Source organism: Callorhinchus milii, unplaced genomic scaffold, assembly GCF_018977255.1.
Source record: "Callorhinchus milii isolate IMCB2004 unplaced genomic scaffold, IMCB_Cmil_1.0 Scaffold2, whole genome shotgun sequence".
NCBI lineage: Eukaryota > Metazoa > Chordata > Chondrichthyes > Chimaeriformes > Callorhinchidae > Callorhinchus > Callorhinchus milii.
The window spans coordinates 42,880,496-42,900,791 of NW_024704743.1; the positions used below are offsets into that span (position 1 = coordinate 42,880,496).

Here is a 20,296-nt window from a genome sequence, read left to right on the forward strand (position 1 = left end):
CGCTTGAATTTCTGGGAAAGGGGCAGGGGGTTATGATTGACATGGATACATGTCCATGATATGACTTAACATTTTCAACTACAAAAATTCCTTTAACATAAGTTGATCCCACCTTACATAATGCTAGCAGGAAGACAGAAGAAAGAAACAGTTAAGGAACTGCTAAGTTTAGCAATAGAGATTAATCAGAGAAAACAATTGGAATAGGTGTAAAATAGTTTTAAAAGAGTTAAAATCTTAAAGATAAAGGATGGACAAAGAGTAGAGAACAGGGAAGAGAACATAGGAAAAATAAACAATCACATTTATTTAAAAAATTAACCTAAAATTGTATATTGTAGGTTAGGGCTAATCCTACAATAATACTGCCTTGTTGTTTGACAAGCTTTATTATAACAAAACTAGGATCCCAGTATCACAGTCCATGACAAAAAGAGGTATATATTTGGTAAGTTCCCACAGACGGCTCCACCGGCACAGTAAGAGTCAAATGGTTAAAGTTTAAGAGTAGATAGAATGGAAAAGTACATCCAGTCTTAAAAAATCTAGGGTGTCATGATAAAAAATGGTAATATCTAAATAAAACAGGGATACAATAAATGCATTTCCTCATATAACCATTTTTCACAAATTCTAAGTTGCCCCCACCTGAGCCATACATGGTATCAATAAATTAGAAGCTTTCTGTCCCCACCTCAGCTTTATCATCAAACAACAGTTTCCTCAGTACACTTGGTATAGATTCTTGGGGAGAAAAAAGAGATTTCACAACAGATTTGATGTGAAAATGATCAATATCCCTTCACCCTCTTGTGTGCTAATAACCTGAAATAAACCAGAATTTTCTCTCTCTAACCATAACACTTTGTTAAATGCTCTCTTATATTTTCTTTGCAGGTCATGCACCCAATGAGGATCTGTAGGATTTAAGCTTTACTTACGGTAAAGTTAAAAGCCCTGATTGGAGGAAGCAATATCAAGCGCTAGAGGTTGATAAAGATATTTTTGACCAAAGACCACCTGACAAAACTTCCAAGAGTTTCCAAAGAGTTTGCCCCTTTCACTGCTGATACTCACCTAAAGGCCCTGTAAGCCTTATCCATCACAGCATAATGGGTAAGAAGTATTTATTGGGGACATGCCTATTTCTGTGTTTAGTTGAACTGGCCCAGGTATCCGAGGTCCAGCCAACAACAGCAATGGACTACAGCCAACAGAACAAGATGTCTCATCGTCGTGTGAGAAGAGGCTGGGTTTGGAACCAGTTTTTTGTGCTGGAAGAATACACGGGAACAGAACCGTTGTACGTGGGCAAGGTAAGAATGGAACAGGAACCGCATGTCAAATGGAGAGCGAGGTTTAATATTCTTAAATCTCACTGAACTACTGAAGTTAACAGCATGATGTGAACGTCACACTGTGAAGAACACAGCACGTCTGTACATTTCATCCAGAATTTAGGACAGAGAATCCGAGGATCATTCAGTCCATCAAGTCCATTCCGCCAGTTTGTTCCATCACAGCAGATTTTTTAAATCTCTTTTTCCCCACACTCCTTACTACCTTCATTTCCCAAGTACCTATCTATTTCCTTTCGAAACATCCCATTTGATTCTGCCTTCACTGCCTTCAGGGGTAGTGCTTTCCACAATTTCACAATCTTTCAACTGTGTAAAGAAACAATAATAATAATGTAATAATAATAATAGTAATGTGATAATAATAATAATCCTTGCATTTGATGTAGCACTTTTCACATCTTCTAGACGTCTCAAAGTGCTTCACAGAATATACTGGTAAAGTGAATTGACTGAATATTTGTGGGCGAAATGCGGCAGCCAATTGCGCACAGCAGTGTCCCACAAACAGTCATGGATTAAGTGACTAAATTGTTATTGCTTTTTGTAAGCATTATTATCCCCGGAAAGCGATGCTCCAATCGACTAACAACCGGGTTCCTACTTACTGCTAGGTAAACTGAGGCATGTGGAGTAAGGAAACTTGGCCAATGTTTCGCCCTACCGGGAATAGAACCCAAGTCTCCCACTTGCAACCACCGAGCTACAAGACTCCAGACTCCATGAGAAATGTTTTCTCATCTCACTTCTATCTATCCAGCCTCTAACATTAAAATTTGACATGTTAAAATCAGAGTACCTAAAAGTAAGTAGTTCAGCTGCAAGCAAATAGACTTTCCTTGACATGGTTTGGATAGTGTAGTAAAATTCCAGGCTTGAGAATGAACATAGGTTTGAGTTCAGCTCTATTCAGTTCCCAACTTGTGTCAAGTAGAGCATGGAGGCATCAAGCGAAGATTGAATGAGGAAGGCCAAAATGAGTAGGAGAGGAATCCAGAGCGGGAAACAGTTCTTGAAAAAGGGGATAATGTGAAGGTGGAAAATAATAAGATCTTCTCTTCGTTGTGTAATTGCAGCTTCACTCAGACATGGACAGAGGAGAAGGTTCTGTCAGGTATATCCTCTCAGGGGACGGAGCTGGCACTGTTTTCACTATTGATGACACCACTGGAGATATTCATGCTATACAACGGCTGGATCGGGAGCAGAAGACTCACTACACCCTGCACGCTCAAGCCTTGAACAGGAAGACTGGCAGGCCCTTGGAACCAGAGTCTGAATTCATCATCAAAATTCAGGATATCAATGACAATGAACCAAAGTTTCTAGATGGACCTTATGTTGCCACTGTTCCCGAAATGTCCCCTATGGGTAAGAAAGTTCTTGTGACACTAAAGCTGTAATTTCTTCAAAGAAAATGCATCAATGCACGATGTTTCTCCTACTACGCGCAACACAACCTTATATTCCATCAGATTTGTAGGCCTTGAGAGCACGGGAAAGGATATCTGATATGGAGGAACTTGTGTGATTTAAAGTCTTCTTTTTAACTTCCTTCTGCCATTGAATGATTCACATGAGAAAATAAATGAGCTTGTTTGCCAGATGTTTTATGGCAGCAAAACACTGCAGAATATCTTTGAAATGTGCAATGAATAGAAATATACAATGGTGACGTTTAAAAACTAAACAACTGAAAAAACCTAGGTAATGGTTTGTATCCCAGATTGTATGGAGCTGTGGCATCTAGATAAGCAAATAGCGGATTCAGTTTTCACAGCATTTAACTGTTAACTAAAAGATCCAACTTTGTGTACATCACTGGTGAGGTTACATGTAGAACACTGGGGTTGGAAAGGTGTTTGAGAAAGGTGTAACCCCTGAGCAAAGCACTTTCCAATGTAATCTAGATTTTCTTCAGGGAAATCCCAGTACATCATGTCAACTCGCAGGACCTCAGCTATGAGGATTTCTATCTTTGTCAATTGCGATCACGGAAAATGGTCTATCTGGGCTTGCTTGGGGGACCTTGCTCAAGCGCAGATTGATTTAAGTCTATAACCCCTGAGAGAGCTCAAACAGACCACCTTAGGCACTCAAAAATGATCCCCGTTAAATGATTTCCATACTGGAGCCACCCAGGACTCTTCAGCCAAGATTGCATGCTACCACTATTGAAAAGTTTGGAAGGGGGTGGTATTTTTTAAAGACTTTTTAACAAGGAATGGAATGCATAAGGAATACTGCAATCCTTCCCCCAATTTTGACATCTAGCATGGTAGCAAGTATAGGGGAGTGTTTTGACCACGCTGTAGTAACACTGAGCAACTTTGCCCCGTTGGCTGATAAGATTTTATATTTTATGAAATGGAATCTTTTATATAGTGATGGAAGTACAAGGGAAATGTACAAGGCTATAATCTATAGAAATGATCTGAAGATTAAATCTTCACATTACATTCCCTTTGGAACGTCTTTGATATTCTGCTGACGTTCGCATGGCTGCAGGTTGCATGGTTGCAGGTTGCACTATGCCTCCAGCAGATTTTTGTGCCTGCATACGCGTCCGAGTGTGTGTGTGTGTTCGTATAATTCTCTATCCTCCAGACACGAGAGGATATGTTCTCACAATAGTTACAGACTGAGCCAAGTTTAAACTGAGCCCCTGTAAATCCTGAATTTCATTTTGCCCCACCTTGCTCCTGTTGCTACTTGTGTTTGCCTCTTACAAACCCACCTGACTGTCAAAAGCAATATGAATCGATTCAAGCAGTTTTTAGCACTGCCAGTCAGATGCAGCAGGATTATTTTACCTTACTAGTGTAATACCATAGATCTGATAATGTAACTTGTACAAAGGATATGTTTGCAATTTATCTTGATATCTGTTTAAACTCCCCACTACATTGAACTGCTTATCTGCAGCACAAATTCAGTCAATGCCTTCATCCTTCTAAAAAAAATCCTCACAGTCTCTGGGAAGTCATATAACAAATTACACCTTTTAAAGTAGGAAAACGTCTCAAAGTGCTTTGAATAGGTGGTTTGGGAGCTTGAGCAGGGTGGGATTTGAGGTAGGAGACAACAGAGTGGTGAGAGGGAGGTAGCCAAAGGTCCAGTCAAAGAGAGAAGTTTTTAGATGGATTTTGAAAGCAGAGAGGGAAGGTGAGAAGTGGAAGGCTGCAGAACGTGGGGGCAAAGAAGCTGAATGCTCACTCACCGATCGTACAACAGACAGGTCAGAAGATATGAACAAAGCTCATTCCACCATCCACTAAACAAAGTGAGCTTATTGATCACACTGGGGAAAAATTAATAAATTAATAGAAGGTTTCCAACAATTGTTAAAATAAGTAATGCTGTCCACTTGAGCTTTGCTCTTATGCTTTGTGACATTGTACATTTCAGCGCCTTGGGACGTCCTCCCGACGTGAAAGGCGCTCTATAAATGCAATCTTGTTGTTGTTGTTGTTGTAGCTGACATCGGAATGTTTTACAGTCTTGTAAAACACTCCAATCTATGTGTTACCTATGGCCTAAACACCTCAGTTGTGACTGCAGCACTCACCACTAGTTACAGGTGATAAAATAATCCTTACATCTGATATAATGGTTTTCATGTCGGGAGGATGTCTCAAAGCACTTCACAGGATTTACTACAAAGTGTTTGATTATTTTGTAGGCAAAACAAAGCTGACAATTTGAGCACAGCAACACCTGCAAAACAATCATGAAGTGAATGACCAATTTTATTTGGGAATTGTTGGCCAGGACACTCGGAGAGAGAAACTCCCTTCACTGATGGTGTTCCGTAGTGAAATACAAAACGCCCTTTGAGCCCCACAAAACAAATGTGATATAACTCACCTCGCTTTGTACAGTACAGAAAAAATAAACATGCCTGAAATGAACTTCATTAACTCCGAACGATGAGGAAGCACATTAAATGAAAGTCAGGAGTAAATGTACCATAAAGAAATTTGACAGATGTAAATGTGTAGCTATTCCAACCACTTTAATTATAAACAGTTCTGTTCATCTCCACTGACCATCAGTCTGTATATTCAGTGCAATTGTCATTCCCTCTACAATCACGTTTACCATAGCTTCATGTTAATATAATTAACTCTGTGACATTACATACACAAAGTCTATGCAAAGCAAGTTCCTCTACATTTCCAGAACTGAATAAAGTCAGCGTTTAGGGGGTCAAATGAGTGATGCATTTAATATTATCACATCAATGTTCTCTGAATGTGTGGGCGAGATACCAAGACCCTTTCCTTCCCCACCTCCCCCCCACCCACCATTCCTCTCCCCATACTGTTTTCTATGGTGACATTGCACAGTATTGCACAGATGTTATCTTTTGACATCCAGTTAGTTTGGATACAGGTAACTCTGAGGCTTTTATTCAATAAAAGGATGTGTCCCACTAACCGGCAGTCATCTGTGAGCTGGATGCCAACACCAACGACAATATACAAGAAATTCTGACACAATGTTATGCAAACACATCAAATAAAAAGTAACTGATACATTAAGCTGAGCAAACAAGTGATGTTTAAACTTGGCAGTAAAGTGATAGACACATATAAGCTTCCCCAAAATGCTAACACCTGGTAACTATATATTTTACCTGTGCAGGTACCTCAGTGATACAGATCACAGCAAGTGATGCTGATGATCCCACGTATGGGAACAGCGCCCGAGTGGTGTACAGCATCCTGAAGGGACAGCCTTACTTCTCTGTGGAACCAAGGACAGGTAAACAATCACTTCATCAAATCCTTGTTATCGTATCCTCTGGTGCCCAAGAGATCGGACGTTTGTTTGTACTGCTGTGTTCATTATCTCATCAGCACCGAAAAGCCTGCTCAGCTTTTGAAAGGCACAGGGGATGTTGGAGTCAATATTGTGGGATTTCTTAAAGGATTTTGTAATTAAGAAATGGATATTTTAGGACCTTAAAGAATCTAAATGGGAACTGCTTGATGTACTTCCAATTACATGACAGGTATCATTCTGACTGGAGGGAATCCCACTCCAGTTGAACTGGAGCAGTTTCCCGGCAGGTAGCACCGTGAATGTGTGGATTTCTTAATGAAGAAATACCACAAAATGAACCGTCCCATTTCAGGTTAAAATCAACTAGACAAATGATCTGACAATTTCCGAACATTAGGAGTTTACAAAATGGAATCTCAGAAAAGTACAAAATTAAAAAACTATTTTTATCTCAAATCGCGCGAGGTTTGCAGAAAGACATTTAAAAATATGAACTGAAAAAAAACTCAAAGCATAATAAATATTTCAGCTTTCAACAAAAGGAAAATAAGAATGAGTCAGGAGCCACTTTCATTTTTCCTGTTGAAATAAAGGCTGCATTACAATATTGAGGGTGTATCTGACCACCTGTTTTACACACTTTGCATAGAATTTCTGATCTGTGTTAACAGCCTGTCCCCCGCCCACACCCCCTGCCATGTAGGCATTATAGTCACTTAATGAAGTACAAGGGAAAAACCTGAAGTGCCAGTAGAACTTTGCCCTAGTGGGAGGAAAAGTGAACAAGGGAGAAACTTGGGGAAGAACAAGAGTAAAATTCTTTCGCTATATAATTCTCTTTAAAAAAAAATGAATGTGCACGAATCGCACAAATCTTGATGTAACATATGTTAAAAATGGTTCACTCACCTATCGAGAAATCATATGGAAAGCTGTTGTATAAGGTAGCACTTTATAAGATAGGTGTCGTGTGTGGCTCTAAGAGATAGTGTTATGAAGAGAGAGTTCATTCTACGTATATTCATAATCTTAATCCAATGATGCTTTCCCAGTTATTTAAATTTGACACTAAATATAATCACTTCAGTACCTGGTTTCACTTAATCAAATTGCACTGGAATAATTGAGGTAATTCATAATGCGGTCCTTCCGTTAATTAACCCAAAGAAGCTCAATATTGAATTGCCACAAATTTGACTCATTTATAATTTTAGAATCTATTCTTCCTTGTAAATCAATGCCTTTTTGCTTATTATTTGTGGACAAAAGAATGTTTTCAATTGCGTATTATTTTTGCAGGTTCAGTTTCTGTTTGCTCTTAGATTAAATAATTAACTGAAGAAAGGAGGTGCAGTATTGTATTATAACCACAGCCGTTCCCTTTGCTCTGTCGACTCCCTCCCATCTGCCCACTCCAACCTGCTTCATGCCCACCCCCACACTGTTCACTATCAACTAGAACTCTGTTCCCAAATTTCTCTACCTCGCTCTCTCCATCAGTGCTTTCAAAACCCATTCATCTCTTTGACTGCACCTTCGGCCCCTACCCCTACCGCTTCGATTTCCCTCCCACCTCGGGGGTAAAGTTCAGTCTTTGTAAAGCACTTTGATACAACAACAACTTGAATTTATAGAGCACCCCTCACACAGGGTAGGGTCCCAGAGCACTTGACAGTGGCTGAGCACGATGCCGAGCTGGGGGGAGGGGCTGACCGTAGGTCGAAGAGAAGGGTCTTCAGGTTCGACCTGAAGATGGGGAAGGAGAGGGTGGCGGAGAGATAGAGGAAGAGTGTCCAGAGTTTCAGGGTGTAGTGTCTGAAAGCGCGATACGTACTCGCTGTGTGAAAGACGTTATATAAATTCACATTGTTGCTGTGTGGATATTTGGAGTCTAGAGGAAACCTGATGGAGATGCGAAACTTCCTTCAAACCGATTCAACCAAATTGAAAAGCAAATCTACAGCTCTTGACATCAAGTGATCTTCCATCTTTAAACTTTTAGTGAGGAGAGGATATAGATTAAAAAGACTTGCTCCAGGGTCGATTAAGTATGACAAGATCGTCCTGGAACTATTTCAATATACAGCATCAGGCAGCTGTATAATGGCCAATGGACTACTTTCAGCTCACAGCTCAGTAATCACAGCCCAACCAGCAAGTCACTTGGTCAGCAATTTGGTATTCTGTGACCAGAACCTGATTATGTTCTCTGCAATTTAATTGTTGAGTACAACAGTATATATGCATGTACAGATCAATAAATATAAATTGCCACAGTGTTCAACATTAAAACACAATCTCACTGATAATAATTCCTTTGCAAGTAGTTTCGAGCCACAGGAGGTTCACACTGAGGTAAAATTGAATGGTTAACTATTGCTGGGTTTAAGTTCTTTACTCTCTGCAGTGGAATGATGTGGAGCAGGTAAATCCTCTTCTAATACTTCCCGCTCTACATCCTATTGCACTGGGGCCACAAACAACAAACACTCGACGTTGTTGTTCTACATAAGAGCAAAACAGCAACTCCATGACTCTGTGATTAAAGTGACAGACCTGAGATTGTCTCTATAACCTTTGAAACTAATCTGCTCAAAATTCTTTAAACAGAGCATGAGGGGAATCAAGAATCCCACGTTTCACCCCAATGTGCTTATGCCTGATTATGGCGATTTGCAAAATCTGAATGTGTACGTATAACATGCATATGAATTGAATTCCCTCCCGAAATTACCCCACATTCATTGGCAAACTTGCAATATAATTGCAGCGTTAATCCTTGCTCTGTGCATTTCGGTAGTGTTTTTTTAAATTTAATCTCTTGTTTCTAACAGTAACATTGGTGCCCTCTGCTGATCAGTTATCAAAATGACACTTTCGTTTTGCTTCAGTTGTTCTGATTTGTTTTGCAGGCATCATCAGGACAGCTTTAGCTAACATGGATAGAGAGATCAATGCGAGGTATCAAGTGATTGTCCAGGCCAAGGACATGGGCGGACAGATGGGAGGCTTATCAGGGAGCACGACTGTAAATATCACCCTCTCAGATGTCAATGACAATCCTCCCCACTTCTCTCAGAGTGAGTACCTCCGACGCTGGATTAGCAGTGCACCAATAACCACCAACAATGTGTTTCCTGTTGAAGAGTGTCCAGGAAACTTACCACCCAGTATTGGGCAAGAGAAAGGGTTAGGAAAGTGAGCATTTCTTACCATTTTGATATAGAAAGAATATGTATAGTGATCCTTGCATTTGATAAACTGCCTTCGAAACGTCTCAAACTGCTTCACAGGATTTACTGCAAAGTGTAGTGACTGTGCATTCACAAATGCTAGGATAAGCAATGTGAGGAAACTTTTAAGAATTCAACATCCTCATTCTAACTTTCAAATACCTCCATATCCTCACTCCTTTGTCCCTCAGCAATCTCTGCCAGACCCACTCCCTTGCCCATTCCCCCTCCGCCCTGCAAACTCAGGCCTACTGCAGGTTCTCCATCCCATCAATGGTGGCCTAGCTTTCAGACCCTCTGAGTAATTCTCTCCCAAACCATCTCCATCTCATATCCTCCCTCACTACTTTCAAAACCCTTGCAACAAAAAGCCTGCCTCTTCATCTGTGCCTTCAATCATTCCCCGTCCCCTCCCATTTCCTATCTTGCTCAGATTTCCACTCCATCTTTGTGAAGCACCTTTGAGATATCAGCCTACATGAAAGGTGCTATTTGGGTGAAACTTGTTGTTTTGCCTTTCTCCCCTTAAAACAATGCCTTTCTCCCCTTAAAACAAAAGGAAATGTTCACTTACAAAATACTCAGTCACTTTACACTTTACAGTAAATCCTGTGAAGTGCTTTCAGGAGTTTCGATGCCCAAGATGCTATATCAAATGCAAAGGTTATTACAACTATAACAACAAGTTGCATTTATATAGCACCTTCACATCAAAAAGACATCCTAAGGCGCCCAGACAGTGAAGAGTTTGCACTCAAGCTGCAAGTTGGAATCAGGAGAGGTGGAGAGCAAGGGGGGGTGGAGGTGGGAAAGATGAACGAAGGTACGGTCAAAGAAGAAGGTCTGGAGACGGGCCTTGAAGGAGGCAAGAGAGGGGGCAAGGTGGAGCTGCTCCAGGATGGAGTTCCAGAGGGTGGGTGCAGAAAGGCTGAAGGCCCAACCACCAACAGTAGAGCAAGCAGGATGGGGACGTGGAGCAAGCCACTGCCCACCGAATGGAGGGAACAGACAGGTTGGTAATGTTTTAGTTGGTCGCAGAGGTAGAGAAGAGCAAGACCATGAGGGGCTTTGAAAGTGAGAACAATAATAATAATCATTACATTTGATACAGCACCTTATCACATCTTCAAGACTTCTTAAAGTACTTCACAGAATATACTGTAAAGTGAAATGACTGTATTTTGTGGGCGAAACACGGCAGCCTTTTGCGCACAGCAGTGTCCCACAAACAGTCGTGGATCGAAGGGAACAGTTGATTTTTTATTTAATTTTTTTAAAAAGAATTATTAACTCCTGGAAAAGCGATCAGGCAATCAACTAACAACCACATTCCTACTTACTGCTAGGTAAACAGAGGCGTGTCAAGTAAGGAAATTTGCCAAACATTTCGCCCTGCCAGGAATCAAACCCAGGTTTCTCGCTTGCAAGGCGAGTGCTCTAACCACTGAGCTACAGAACTCCACAATCTTAAATTCGATCCTCTGGGGGATGGGTAGCCAATGAAGCCGGGCAAGGATGGGAGCTCACGGAGCTCAGTGGGGGAGAGGACACTAGCTGGAGAGCATTATTATAAATGCTACAGGATAGTTTTTATAGTAATAATTCTATTATTATATATGCTACTCAATGGTGAATTGCTAGGAGGGCCTAGTGTTTGGTGCTTCCTTGTTAAAAATTCTGGTGCAAGTATGCTTGTAGGAAGGGTAGATGGCTAGAATTCCTACGCAGCTTTGCTATGATTTCCTAAGTGACTCTGAGGTGGCAGCAAACCATGATTTGTGATCTGAATCACTTCTCCTTTATTGACTTACATGGAGAAACAAATAATTGAGGGTGTTTTATTGGTCACAAAGCTTGCACTTTCTGAAAGGGAGCCCATCAATTTTGAATAGTGCCTTTCTTCTGACGCCTTCCAATCATTCTTAAAGCAGGAGGAATGTCAAAGGCATTGGGACTGGTGCTCATAATTACCTAATGTAATGGGCCTAACTCTTGCATTGATTACATGCTGGGCTCCACAGTCACTGTTAATATGACCGATGCATCGTAGGGCTTTCCGCATACTGACAGGGAGATCTGTAGGGTTTAAAAATCTTGTCAAAGCACAATTTTATAATGAAGAGCCACGGGTTTGATCCCTGGTGTGCGATGAGTTATTTGTTCTCAGCGGGGTTGTTATTTAGGAGCACTGTGATGTATCTCGGCTTCACTGGGCTTGTCTTGGCTCGCAACGACCATCAGTATTTTTGGGGGTCAGTCATGCAGAAACCCATCACCAAGCTTCAGAGGACCCAAACCAAGCAGAGATTTCTATGCATCCCACCTTCACATGGAAGTCCCAGAGATATATTGTTGGAATGGAATGCGCACTCTCTCACTGGAGGGACACATCCTGCTGACCTAATTCCTGAATATATTAGGTGCAGGTTGGCAAGAGCCAAGGTTTGAAGACCCCAGAGTATGCATTGGGAAACTGCTGGAGTCTAACCAGCTGAAACCGCTTGCCTTTGATATTGCTATCCAGCAAGCTTTCCCACTGTTTGTCCAACTAGGACCAACCAACCCATCAGGGCTTTGGCTTGTAGGGTTAACAACAACAACAACAACAAGATTCCAATTATAGAGCGCCTTTCACGTCGGGACGACGTCCCAAGGAGCTGAGTAGGATAACTGCCTGCTCCCAGTGACTGGTCTGCCCTTCCAGGTCCTATTAATGAGCCAGGCTGTTGTGCTGTCATCAGCAGTGCCCTAGAATACTACGGATCCGCCTGGCTCAGGAACCGGACTACTGAGACTGCCACTAAGGGCTCGCTCAATTCCGACATTCCGTTGCCAGGCAGGTCACGTTGGAACCTCAGCTCCAAGAAGCCCCCACGTATCTCCCCCCAAGGAGGATAGTAACTAACCATCAGTACATATATGTCGATGTGGGCAACTGGTTAACTGTAATGTTTCTCACGGCCACCTAGACCATCCATGTTTATCATCCAAGCTCACTCATGAAAAATGACAACAACAACAACAACAACAAGATTCCATTTGAGTCAGGTGTTGAAGAGTGACAGTCATTCACCTGTCACTTACTCTTCACTCTGAGATATTATCCTACATGAAGGGTGCTATATAAGTGTTATTGCTGACATGTATCCACGGGAATGAACCTTGGCACATTCACAATATGAGGGAGAAAATTGGATAACATTATCATAAATAATAATCCTTGCATTTAGTACTGCGCCTTTCATGTCAGGAAGACATCCCAAAGCGCTTCACAGGATATATTGTAAAGTACAGTGACTGGGTGCTTTTTGACCAAACGTGGCAGTCAATTTGCACACAGCAATGTTCCACAAATAGCCATGAAGTGAATGACCAAGTTTTCTTTTCAAATAATGCCACGGGAGTTTTAAAGTCCATCTGAACAGGCAAAGACAGCCTCAGTTTAACATTTCATCCAAAGGACGACATCTCCGACAATGCATTGGAGTGTCACATTGATGGGGAATAGTAACTTTTTTTTAAAAAAAGTTTAATATTACTTTTGCATCAATTGGATGTGACTGCTATGTTCAAATGTAAGAAAGTCTAGCTGTATATATAATTTACAGGGATAAAAACAGCTTTTCATGTTTGTACATTGAGGATCCTCCCATGTACCATACCTTCATTCCTAATTATCTGAAACATGTAAAGGCTCATCTGACACTAATATGTGTTGTGTCAGCCTTTTCAATTACATGAGTGTTCAGGAGCAGACAGACATCTAGAGAGAAAATCCAGCTGGGTCTAGATGTATTCTATTTGTGTAGTACATAACAACAACTTGCATTTGTATCATGCCCTTCAAGCAGGATAGTGTCTCAGAGTGCTGTACAGTAGTGGGGTTGCCACCGATCATGGGAGAGGGGGAGTGCCATTACAAAGAGGTAATCTTGGCAAAATTCTTATATATAACTTTAATTTTAAAACCACTTTTCTGTAGAAAGATGTTACAAAAAAAACTTCAAAGTTAGGGCTGTGTTTAAGAATTTGCCACCTTTTAGACATTCTCAAATGCTACTTAAATAGATTAAGTCTAGCCACGGGTGAAATTTCTCCCCAAATCTGCTTCTGCTCTTATACCTCAAATACGTATCGTGCTCCAGTTCAACAGTAGTTGTGCAGAAAGTAAAGACCGAAACTTAGCTGCCTGTCCTTTACATTACTACAAAACAAGCACTTGCAAGAATATATCAGGATGTTACATGGGCTGTGATACCTGTTTGAATCGTTTGGGATCGGAGTTTATCACAATTTTATAGAAATATAAACAGAAAAGCTGGCAGACCATCCAATGGTTTCATGGGTAAAGACTTTGCCCATCACAGGCTTGCTCACATTTGCTGAATAGTGGCCCCTTGGGTGAGAACCAGAGGGCAACCTGTGCTCATGAAATCATACCACAGAGGGAGTCAATGGAAATTTACATTGATGATGATCTGCTTTCTGATGACCAAGCAGGACAGGCGCAATAAACTCCACAATAAATAAAACATGATTACACCACAACATTTTAAATATCTATAATTAGAGAGGCCATTATTTCTCCTGCAGCAGGAAATCTAAATTACTGCCTCTTACAATTTCAAGCGTTTGTATCAAGCATCCTCCTCAAACACTAAAGTGAAGCAGAGTACCATCTGTAAAGTTTAATAGTTGCTTATTTAAATAGGAAACCTTTTGCAGTAATTGTTTTATTTATGGATTTTTTCTCCCTGCAGAGCTGTATCAGATGAGCGTGCTGGAGTCTGCCCTGGTCGGCTCAGAGGTGGGAAGACTTTTCGCTGAGGATGCGGACGAGGGGGTGAATGCAGAAATGAGCTACAGCTTCATCGAAGGGGACGGGATGAATGTGTTCGACATCACCACAGATCAAAGCAACCAAGTTGGGATTATCATCTTAAGCAAGGTAAAGGGTTTCCAAAAGAGAGCTTGGTCTGTTAGCCTGGCTCAGTTGTTAGCATCTCACCTCAGAATCACAGGATTGTGGGTTCGAGCCCCACATCAGAACCTGAGCTCATTCTCTAGTCATACTCTGTTGGTGACATCCATTGGATAAAACACTAACCAAGGATCTGTCTGTTTGTTCAGGTTGATGTTAAAGTTCTTGTGACATTATTTAAAAAGAGAAAGGAGTTTCTCCTGATGTACTTCCCAACAACAACAACAACAACAAAATTACATTGTATAGCACCTTTCACGTTGGGAGGACGTCCCAAGGCGCTGGAAAGTCAGTTTCGGACCCGAGCTGGGATTTGGGATGGAGGAGGGTGGAGGACAATGGGGGAAGCACGGTGATCAAAAGCACGATACTGAGAACCCAAATTTGCGAGCCATGCAAAGTGGCATTGTTCACTGAGATATACTTTTGTCAAAATGTTAGCAAACCAGATGGCATGTTTTAATGGTGATTTTTGTTTCGCAATTTAATTTTCGATTTACATTAAATGGATGATTGCAATTTCCGAACCTAAAAAAAGTGGGTGGAGGGGATTGGCCAGAGAGGAACACAGACCATCCATTCAGATTTTATCACTTTGATGGGTTTGAGAGATCACCGTTGTAAAAATTACAGAAATTAAGTTGCGATTCAGCCCATCTGTTTGTGAACCATTTGCATTTTAGTGAATTTAATGGCCAATTTATAGGGTATCGTAAATGAACCTTAGGCAAATTTCCTTGCTCCACGCACCTCTGTTCACCTAGCATAAGTAGGAACTCGGTTGTTAGTCGATTGACAGACCGCTTTTCAGGGGGTAATAATCCCTCCACACAAAAATAATTTGGTCACTCAATCCACGACTGTTTTTTGGACACTGCTGTGTGCAATTGGCTGCTGCATTTCACCCACAAAATAAACAGTCAACAAACAGTTACAATATATTCTGTGAAGCACTTTCAGACATCTCAACAACGTGCTAAAGCAAAGATTATTATTTTTATATGTAAAGCCCTGACTGCAAACTACAGCTAATATTTGTCAGCAGCAAATAAATTCCCTTTCAACTACCAGAATATAATTTAAAGCAAGCATTCACTTTATAGACAATGAGGCCATTGGAAACTGCCTGAACAGTCAGCTCCAATATTTTACCCTGTCAGGTACAGTGGGTATAAAATATTTCAATTCCAGTGACTGTGCAAAGCTTCTAATTGCTGGAAATGAGCAGAGTTATTGGTACACTCTGTACCAAGACATATCTTTACCTTTCAGAAGTTAATCTACAAAGAAGCTAGTCTGCACCGGCCTGAAACTAATAAATAATAATTATAATAGTCTTATCATTTGACATAGTTCCTTATCATATCGAGATGTAACAGAGTGCTTCACGAGATTTTTTCATAAAGTGTAGTGACTGGGTATTTGTAGGCAAATTATGAGCCCCCATGAGTTGAGATTGTCAGTCGTGTGTATCAGACTGAAATGCAACCATTTTCCATTTTGACATTTCCTACCGATACTCCTTTTAATGAGTAAGCTCCATCAATACACACATGGAGCATTAATAGAAGGAAGCTGATTGGCAGTGACAGCGGCACTCTGGAGCCAGTCATCCTAAACGCATGAGTGATGTTGTGCGATACGAGCATCTTATCTTACAGTTGTAAAACTTTTTTACAGCGGATTGAAAATAAATGAGACCCGATTCATTCTAATACACATTATTATTTCTTTCTCGATTTCATTCCACCCCTTACCCCAGACATTAGATTTTGAAACAAAGGACAGCTACATGCTGATGGTGGAGGGTACGAACTCGCACCTGGACCTGCGCTTCTTGAATTTCGGCCCGTTCCGAGACACAGCCAGGGTGCGGCTGACCATCGAGGATGTGGATGAGCCGCCGGTGTTTGACGCTGCTTTCTATTTCGTGGAGGTGTACGAAGATGTGACGATCGGCACACCTATCCAAACCGTCTCAGCAAAGGACCCTGATGCGGCTGCTAATTCGATCAGGTAATAATAATAATAATAATCCTTACATTTGATATAGCGCCTTGTCATGTCATTCAGACATCTCAAAGCGCTTCACAGAACATACTGCAAAGTGAATTGACTGTATATTTTGTGGGCGAAACTGCTCACAGCCAATCGCGCACAGCAGTGTCCCATAAACAGTCGTGGATTGAGTGACTAAATTATTATTTTTTTGAATGGATGAGATCAGGTATGAGGCTCATGATTAACAATGGAAAACTGTGATCTCTGATCTAGGTGTCTGCCTGGTTCAGCTGTAGCACTCTCTTTCTCTCTCTTAAATTTGAAACAGAAGGTTCTGGCTTGAAACTCCACCCTCTTTGAAACTATGAGACTTTGAGCTCATAGTCAATGCATGCTGCGGGTGTGCTGCATTGTCAGTGGTGCCATCCCTTGGATGAGTGTTAAACGACTGCCTGTTCAGGTGAACGTTAAAGATCCCACTTTCTATCGAAAATAGAAGGGAAAAACAACCCCCCATATAAATTTGGCCACTCACGTCATGGCTGTTTGTGGAACATTGCTGTATGCAAATTGGTTGCCGCCTTCACCTACATAATACTCAGTCACCACACCACACTAAATCCTATGATACATTTCAACCTTGTGATAAAGCAATACCAAATGCAGGGATTGTTAGGATCGTTGGCTTATATTTCTATTTGTTCTAGGATTGGAACTGGATTTTATCTTTCTATAGGGTGAAAAATATTAGTGTGATATTATAACCAGTGATATTTTGCTTTGAACTTTCATCTATTCAACACAAACTAGAGGTTAATCACAGCTATGTGTAATTCATCCATATCATTCCAAGAAAGAAAGCCTAACTAATCAGTTAGTTGATCTCTTCCGGGTTAGCAGCACAAGTCCTACAGTTGACGTCAGCACTCCTGAGCTGGAAAGGGGACAAATCTTATGAAAGTTTCCACTCCTCATTTCTAACCAGCGACCCCAGCTGGAAAATGTGTGGACATCAGGTGAGAAGACCCCTCACCCCAGTTTTCCCCTGTCCCAGGTCCCCCGCCTTCCTATATCTCCCGCCTCCTACTGTCAAATGGACTGTGAATACTCTTTCACACTCAAAGTCTAGGGTCACAGTTAAATTTAACTAATTTGGTGAGTTGCCAGAGAGCAACTGATGCTTTTGAATTCCAGCATTGAATCGGGAAATTCAGGAGAGGAGGTGGAGGGGGAGAAGAAACAAACTAGGTGAGGTAGAATATAATGGAACCTTTAGAATGATAAATCTAATTGTATCTGCCTCTATGTGTAAAAATAGTAAGGTTTCACTTTGGAAATCCATCATGGAATGATGTTTCTTTTATGTTTAAAAATGGTTTGGATTGTGAAAGATTCCTAATGCTTCGGAAATGCTGCCAGAAGCATTCTGCATGTTTCTTAAAACTAAAAGCGCAGGATGTCTTAATGCTAATCTAGTTACGTTCTGTATCTTTGCATAATCTTATAATCTTCATGTTGTGCCTCTTTATAAATCCACTTCTTGTGACTGAAAGAATGTTCTTTCAAAATGGTAGAACGGCTTATGTGTAGATCAGCAATTCTGTGGGAATGTTAAGATCCTCTGATTCCCAACTATTGGTCTCTAACATTCCAAACTCCTGAAAAGCCTAAAGCACGCTTCTGAACACAGTCTCTGGTTTAAGTTTGTAGCTTTGTTCAGGATATCCTTGGTTCAATTTAAAAAGCTCAAATTCTCAAGTCGAAACCTTAAAAATAACAACTGTTTATTATTTACTTTTATCTTTTCACAGGCCCTAGGACAGTAGTGACCAACCTTTTTTGGTCGGCCACCAAATGCATTTTTTCTTTATTGAATTTTTATTAATTTATGGATATCGCAGCTGGGTAGCTACTGGGAACAAGGTATTGACTTTGCGTGGACGTGGCTCCACTGGTGTGGGTGTTGGGTGGGACAGAAGTGTCCCAATGAATACCCACACTAGTCCAGGCAAGTCCACGTGTGATCGACAACCTGCAGAAGTAGATTGCATCAAGTGTGGAATTCCTTTGGGCTGCCGTGATATATTTCCAGCTATTGGAAGGAATCCCCAATTTTGCAATTGAGAATGCCATTAAGAAACTCTAGATTCCAGTGTGTTCTGTTAGAAACTTCACCAGTGCCATCATTTCTTCACACCGGTGCACTTCACTGAGAATCCCTGCAAATTAACAATTGTTTTAGTGCCATAATCAAATGCCCCCCACCCGGCTTTACCCCCTGTCGTGACTGGCAAAAGCTCTGTGCAGTATCTAGCAGTGTCAGCCTTTAAAAGATTTAACAGGGCAGCCTTTCGTGCCTTTCATCAGTTTCAACAGTTTGTCCATGGGGTCACCTGATGTCAAACAAACTTCTTCATTAATCTATAAGTCTGTGCTCTGATCGTTGACAGGGAGGAGTGTGTTCGCTCTTCGAGTGTCATTGATGTTTCTTGCCTCTAGCAAATGTCCCAGCCAGCCTACGTATGAATCAAAATGCTGATCTAACTACTATAGTCATATTCTGAAATGTTTTCATTCTGCACTGTCATTCTTGTGTCCTATTCAAAAGACCAGCTCCTACAGAACACCACTGTGAGATGAAAAATGCAATGTTTCATAACAGATTTGATAATTACCAAATGCTTTATGGAATTGATCGTGAAACACAACGTTTTTCAATCGATTCCTAAATACTGGCTTTGAGTGTGAATCCATAAATTTAACACAATGGTTGGCTCTGAAGTCCATTCCAAAATATTATCATCATCTTTTTGGATACTCGTGTGTAGACTGGACTCTTCTACCTGACCCCCGAGCCAACCTTTTAGTGTCCACTTCTCACTGGATGCAGATCAAGTTAAGCCAGTATCCCATGAAGCTGCACTGGAAAATCACCATCAGTGATTCAAAATAGCTGAAGAAAATAATAAATAAAATAAAAAGTAATTCTTGCATTTGATAAAGTGCCTTATAGTTTCACTGGATTTATTATAGGTGAAATGTTTTAAGTTTTAAGGTGAGATCTTGATGCTCAACCACTGTGTCATAGTCAGATTGGGGGTGAATAGGTGTTTAGACCCAGTGCCAGTCTTTAGAAATATATTGAAAAAAGCGATGTTTCATAACACATTCAATAACACATTCAATAGATTTTCAATCTGTTTTAAAACATTGCATTTTTCATCCCTTTAGAATCCACCATTGGATTAGCATTTTCTGGGGAGAGGGGTGGAGGCATTAAACAACAATCTGACATGAACAACTGAGATGGTCTGAGCTTATAAAGAGTCCAGATTTTGTTTCATTTGTTTTTAATTCAGTCTCTCGATTATTACACTGCAAGCATTGGCTGCTTCCCAAGAAGGTTGCAAACAGCTATAAGGAAACTCGATATCCTCTTCACTGCAAACCCGTCACTCAGAATTTCTTTCAAAGTATTAAATCTCCTCTTAACAAATTCAGGTTAAAGCTCTGTGTCACTTCAGTTTGAGTCAAATAGCAAGTGCACTGTTTATTTTTGTCTGTGTCTATTGGCCATCAACTCCTCTTCATCCCATCCTCAAACCATTCCAGTTCAGGAACTACCCTCAGTCTTGTCTGCACTGCATAAAAAAAATGCCAAATACATTCCAAATATACAGGAGTGTGTGCCAGGACTGTACCATACTCACTTACCATAAATGGTAATAACCAAGACCCTGTCCAGGTTTTTCCCACCAGTTTCTTTTTCAGATGATTGCTCACGATCTTGACAAATAATAATAATCATCTTGCATTTGATATAATGCCTTATCGTGTAATTAATAATAATGAATTAAAATGAATTTATAATAATGAATTTAAATAATAATTAAAATTGTAATGTTGTGGTAAATTCCAGTTATTGGAGTGCCTTT

The 20,296-nt window shown here is 40.7% G+C and overlaps 1 protein-coding gene across 5 annotated transcripts in view; it reads left to right on the forward strand.

Moving 5' to 3' along the window:
- Positions 1-1,137: 1,137 nt before the first annotated feature.
- Positions 1,138-20,296, forward strand: part of LOC103179934 (cadherin-20) — a 34,128-nt gene continuing 14,969 nt past the window's right edge. For 3 of the 5 annotated variants that reach the window (XM_042332287.1, XM_042332288.1, XM_007895469.2), the window contains exons 1-6: positions 1,138-1,316; positions 2,435-2,729; positions 6,006-6,125; positions 9,059-9,226; positions 14,140-14,327; positions 16,123-16,376. In XM_042332287.1, coding sequence (XP_042188221.1) covers positions 1,200-1,316; positions 2,435-2,729; positions 6,006-6,125; positions 9,059-9,226; positions 14,140-14,327; positions 16,123-16,376 — 1,142 coding nt within the window. In that variant the 5' untranslated portion in view covers positions 1,138-1,199. Of the gene's footprint in view, positions 1,317-2,434; positions 2,730-6,005; positions 6,126-9,058; positions 9,227-14,139; positions 14,354-16,122; positions 16,377-20,296 lie in introns of all 5 variants that reach the window. The other 2 variants (XM_042332286.1, XM_042332289.1) reach the window with 2 other exon arrangements.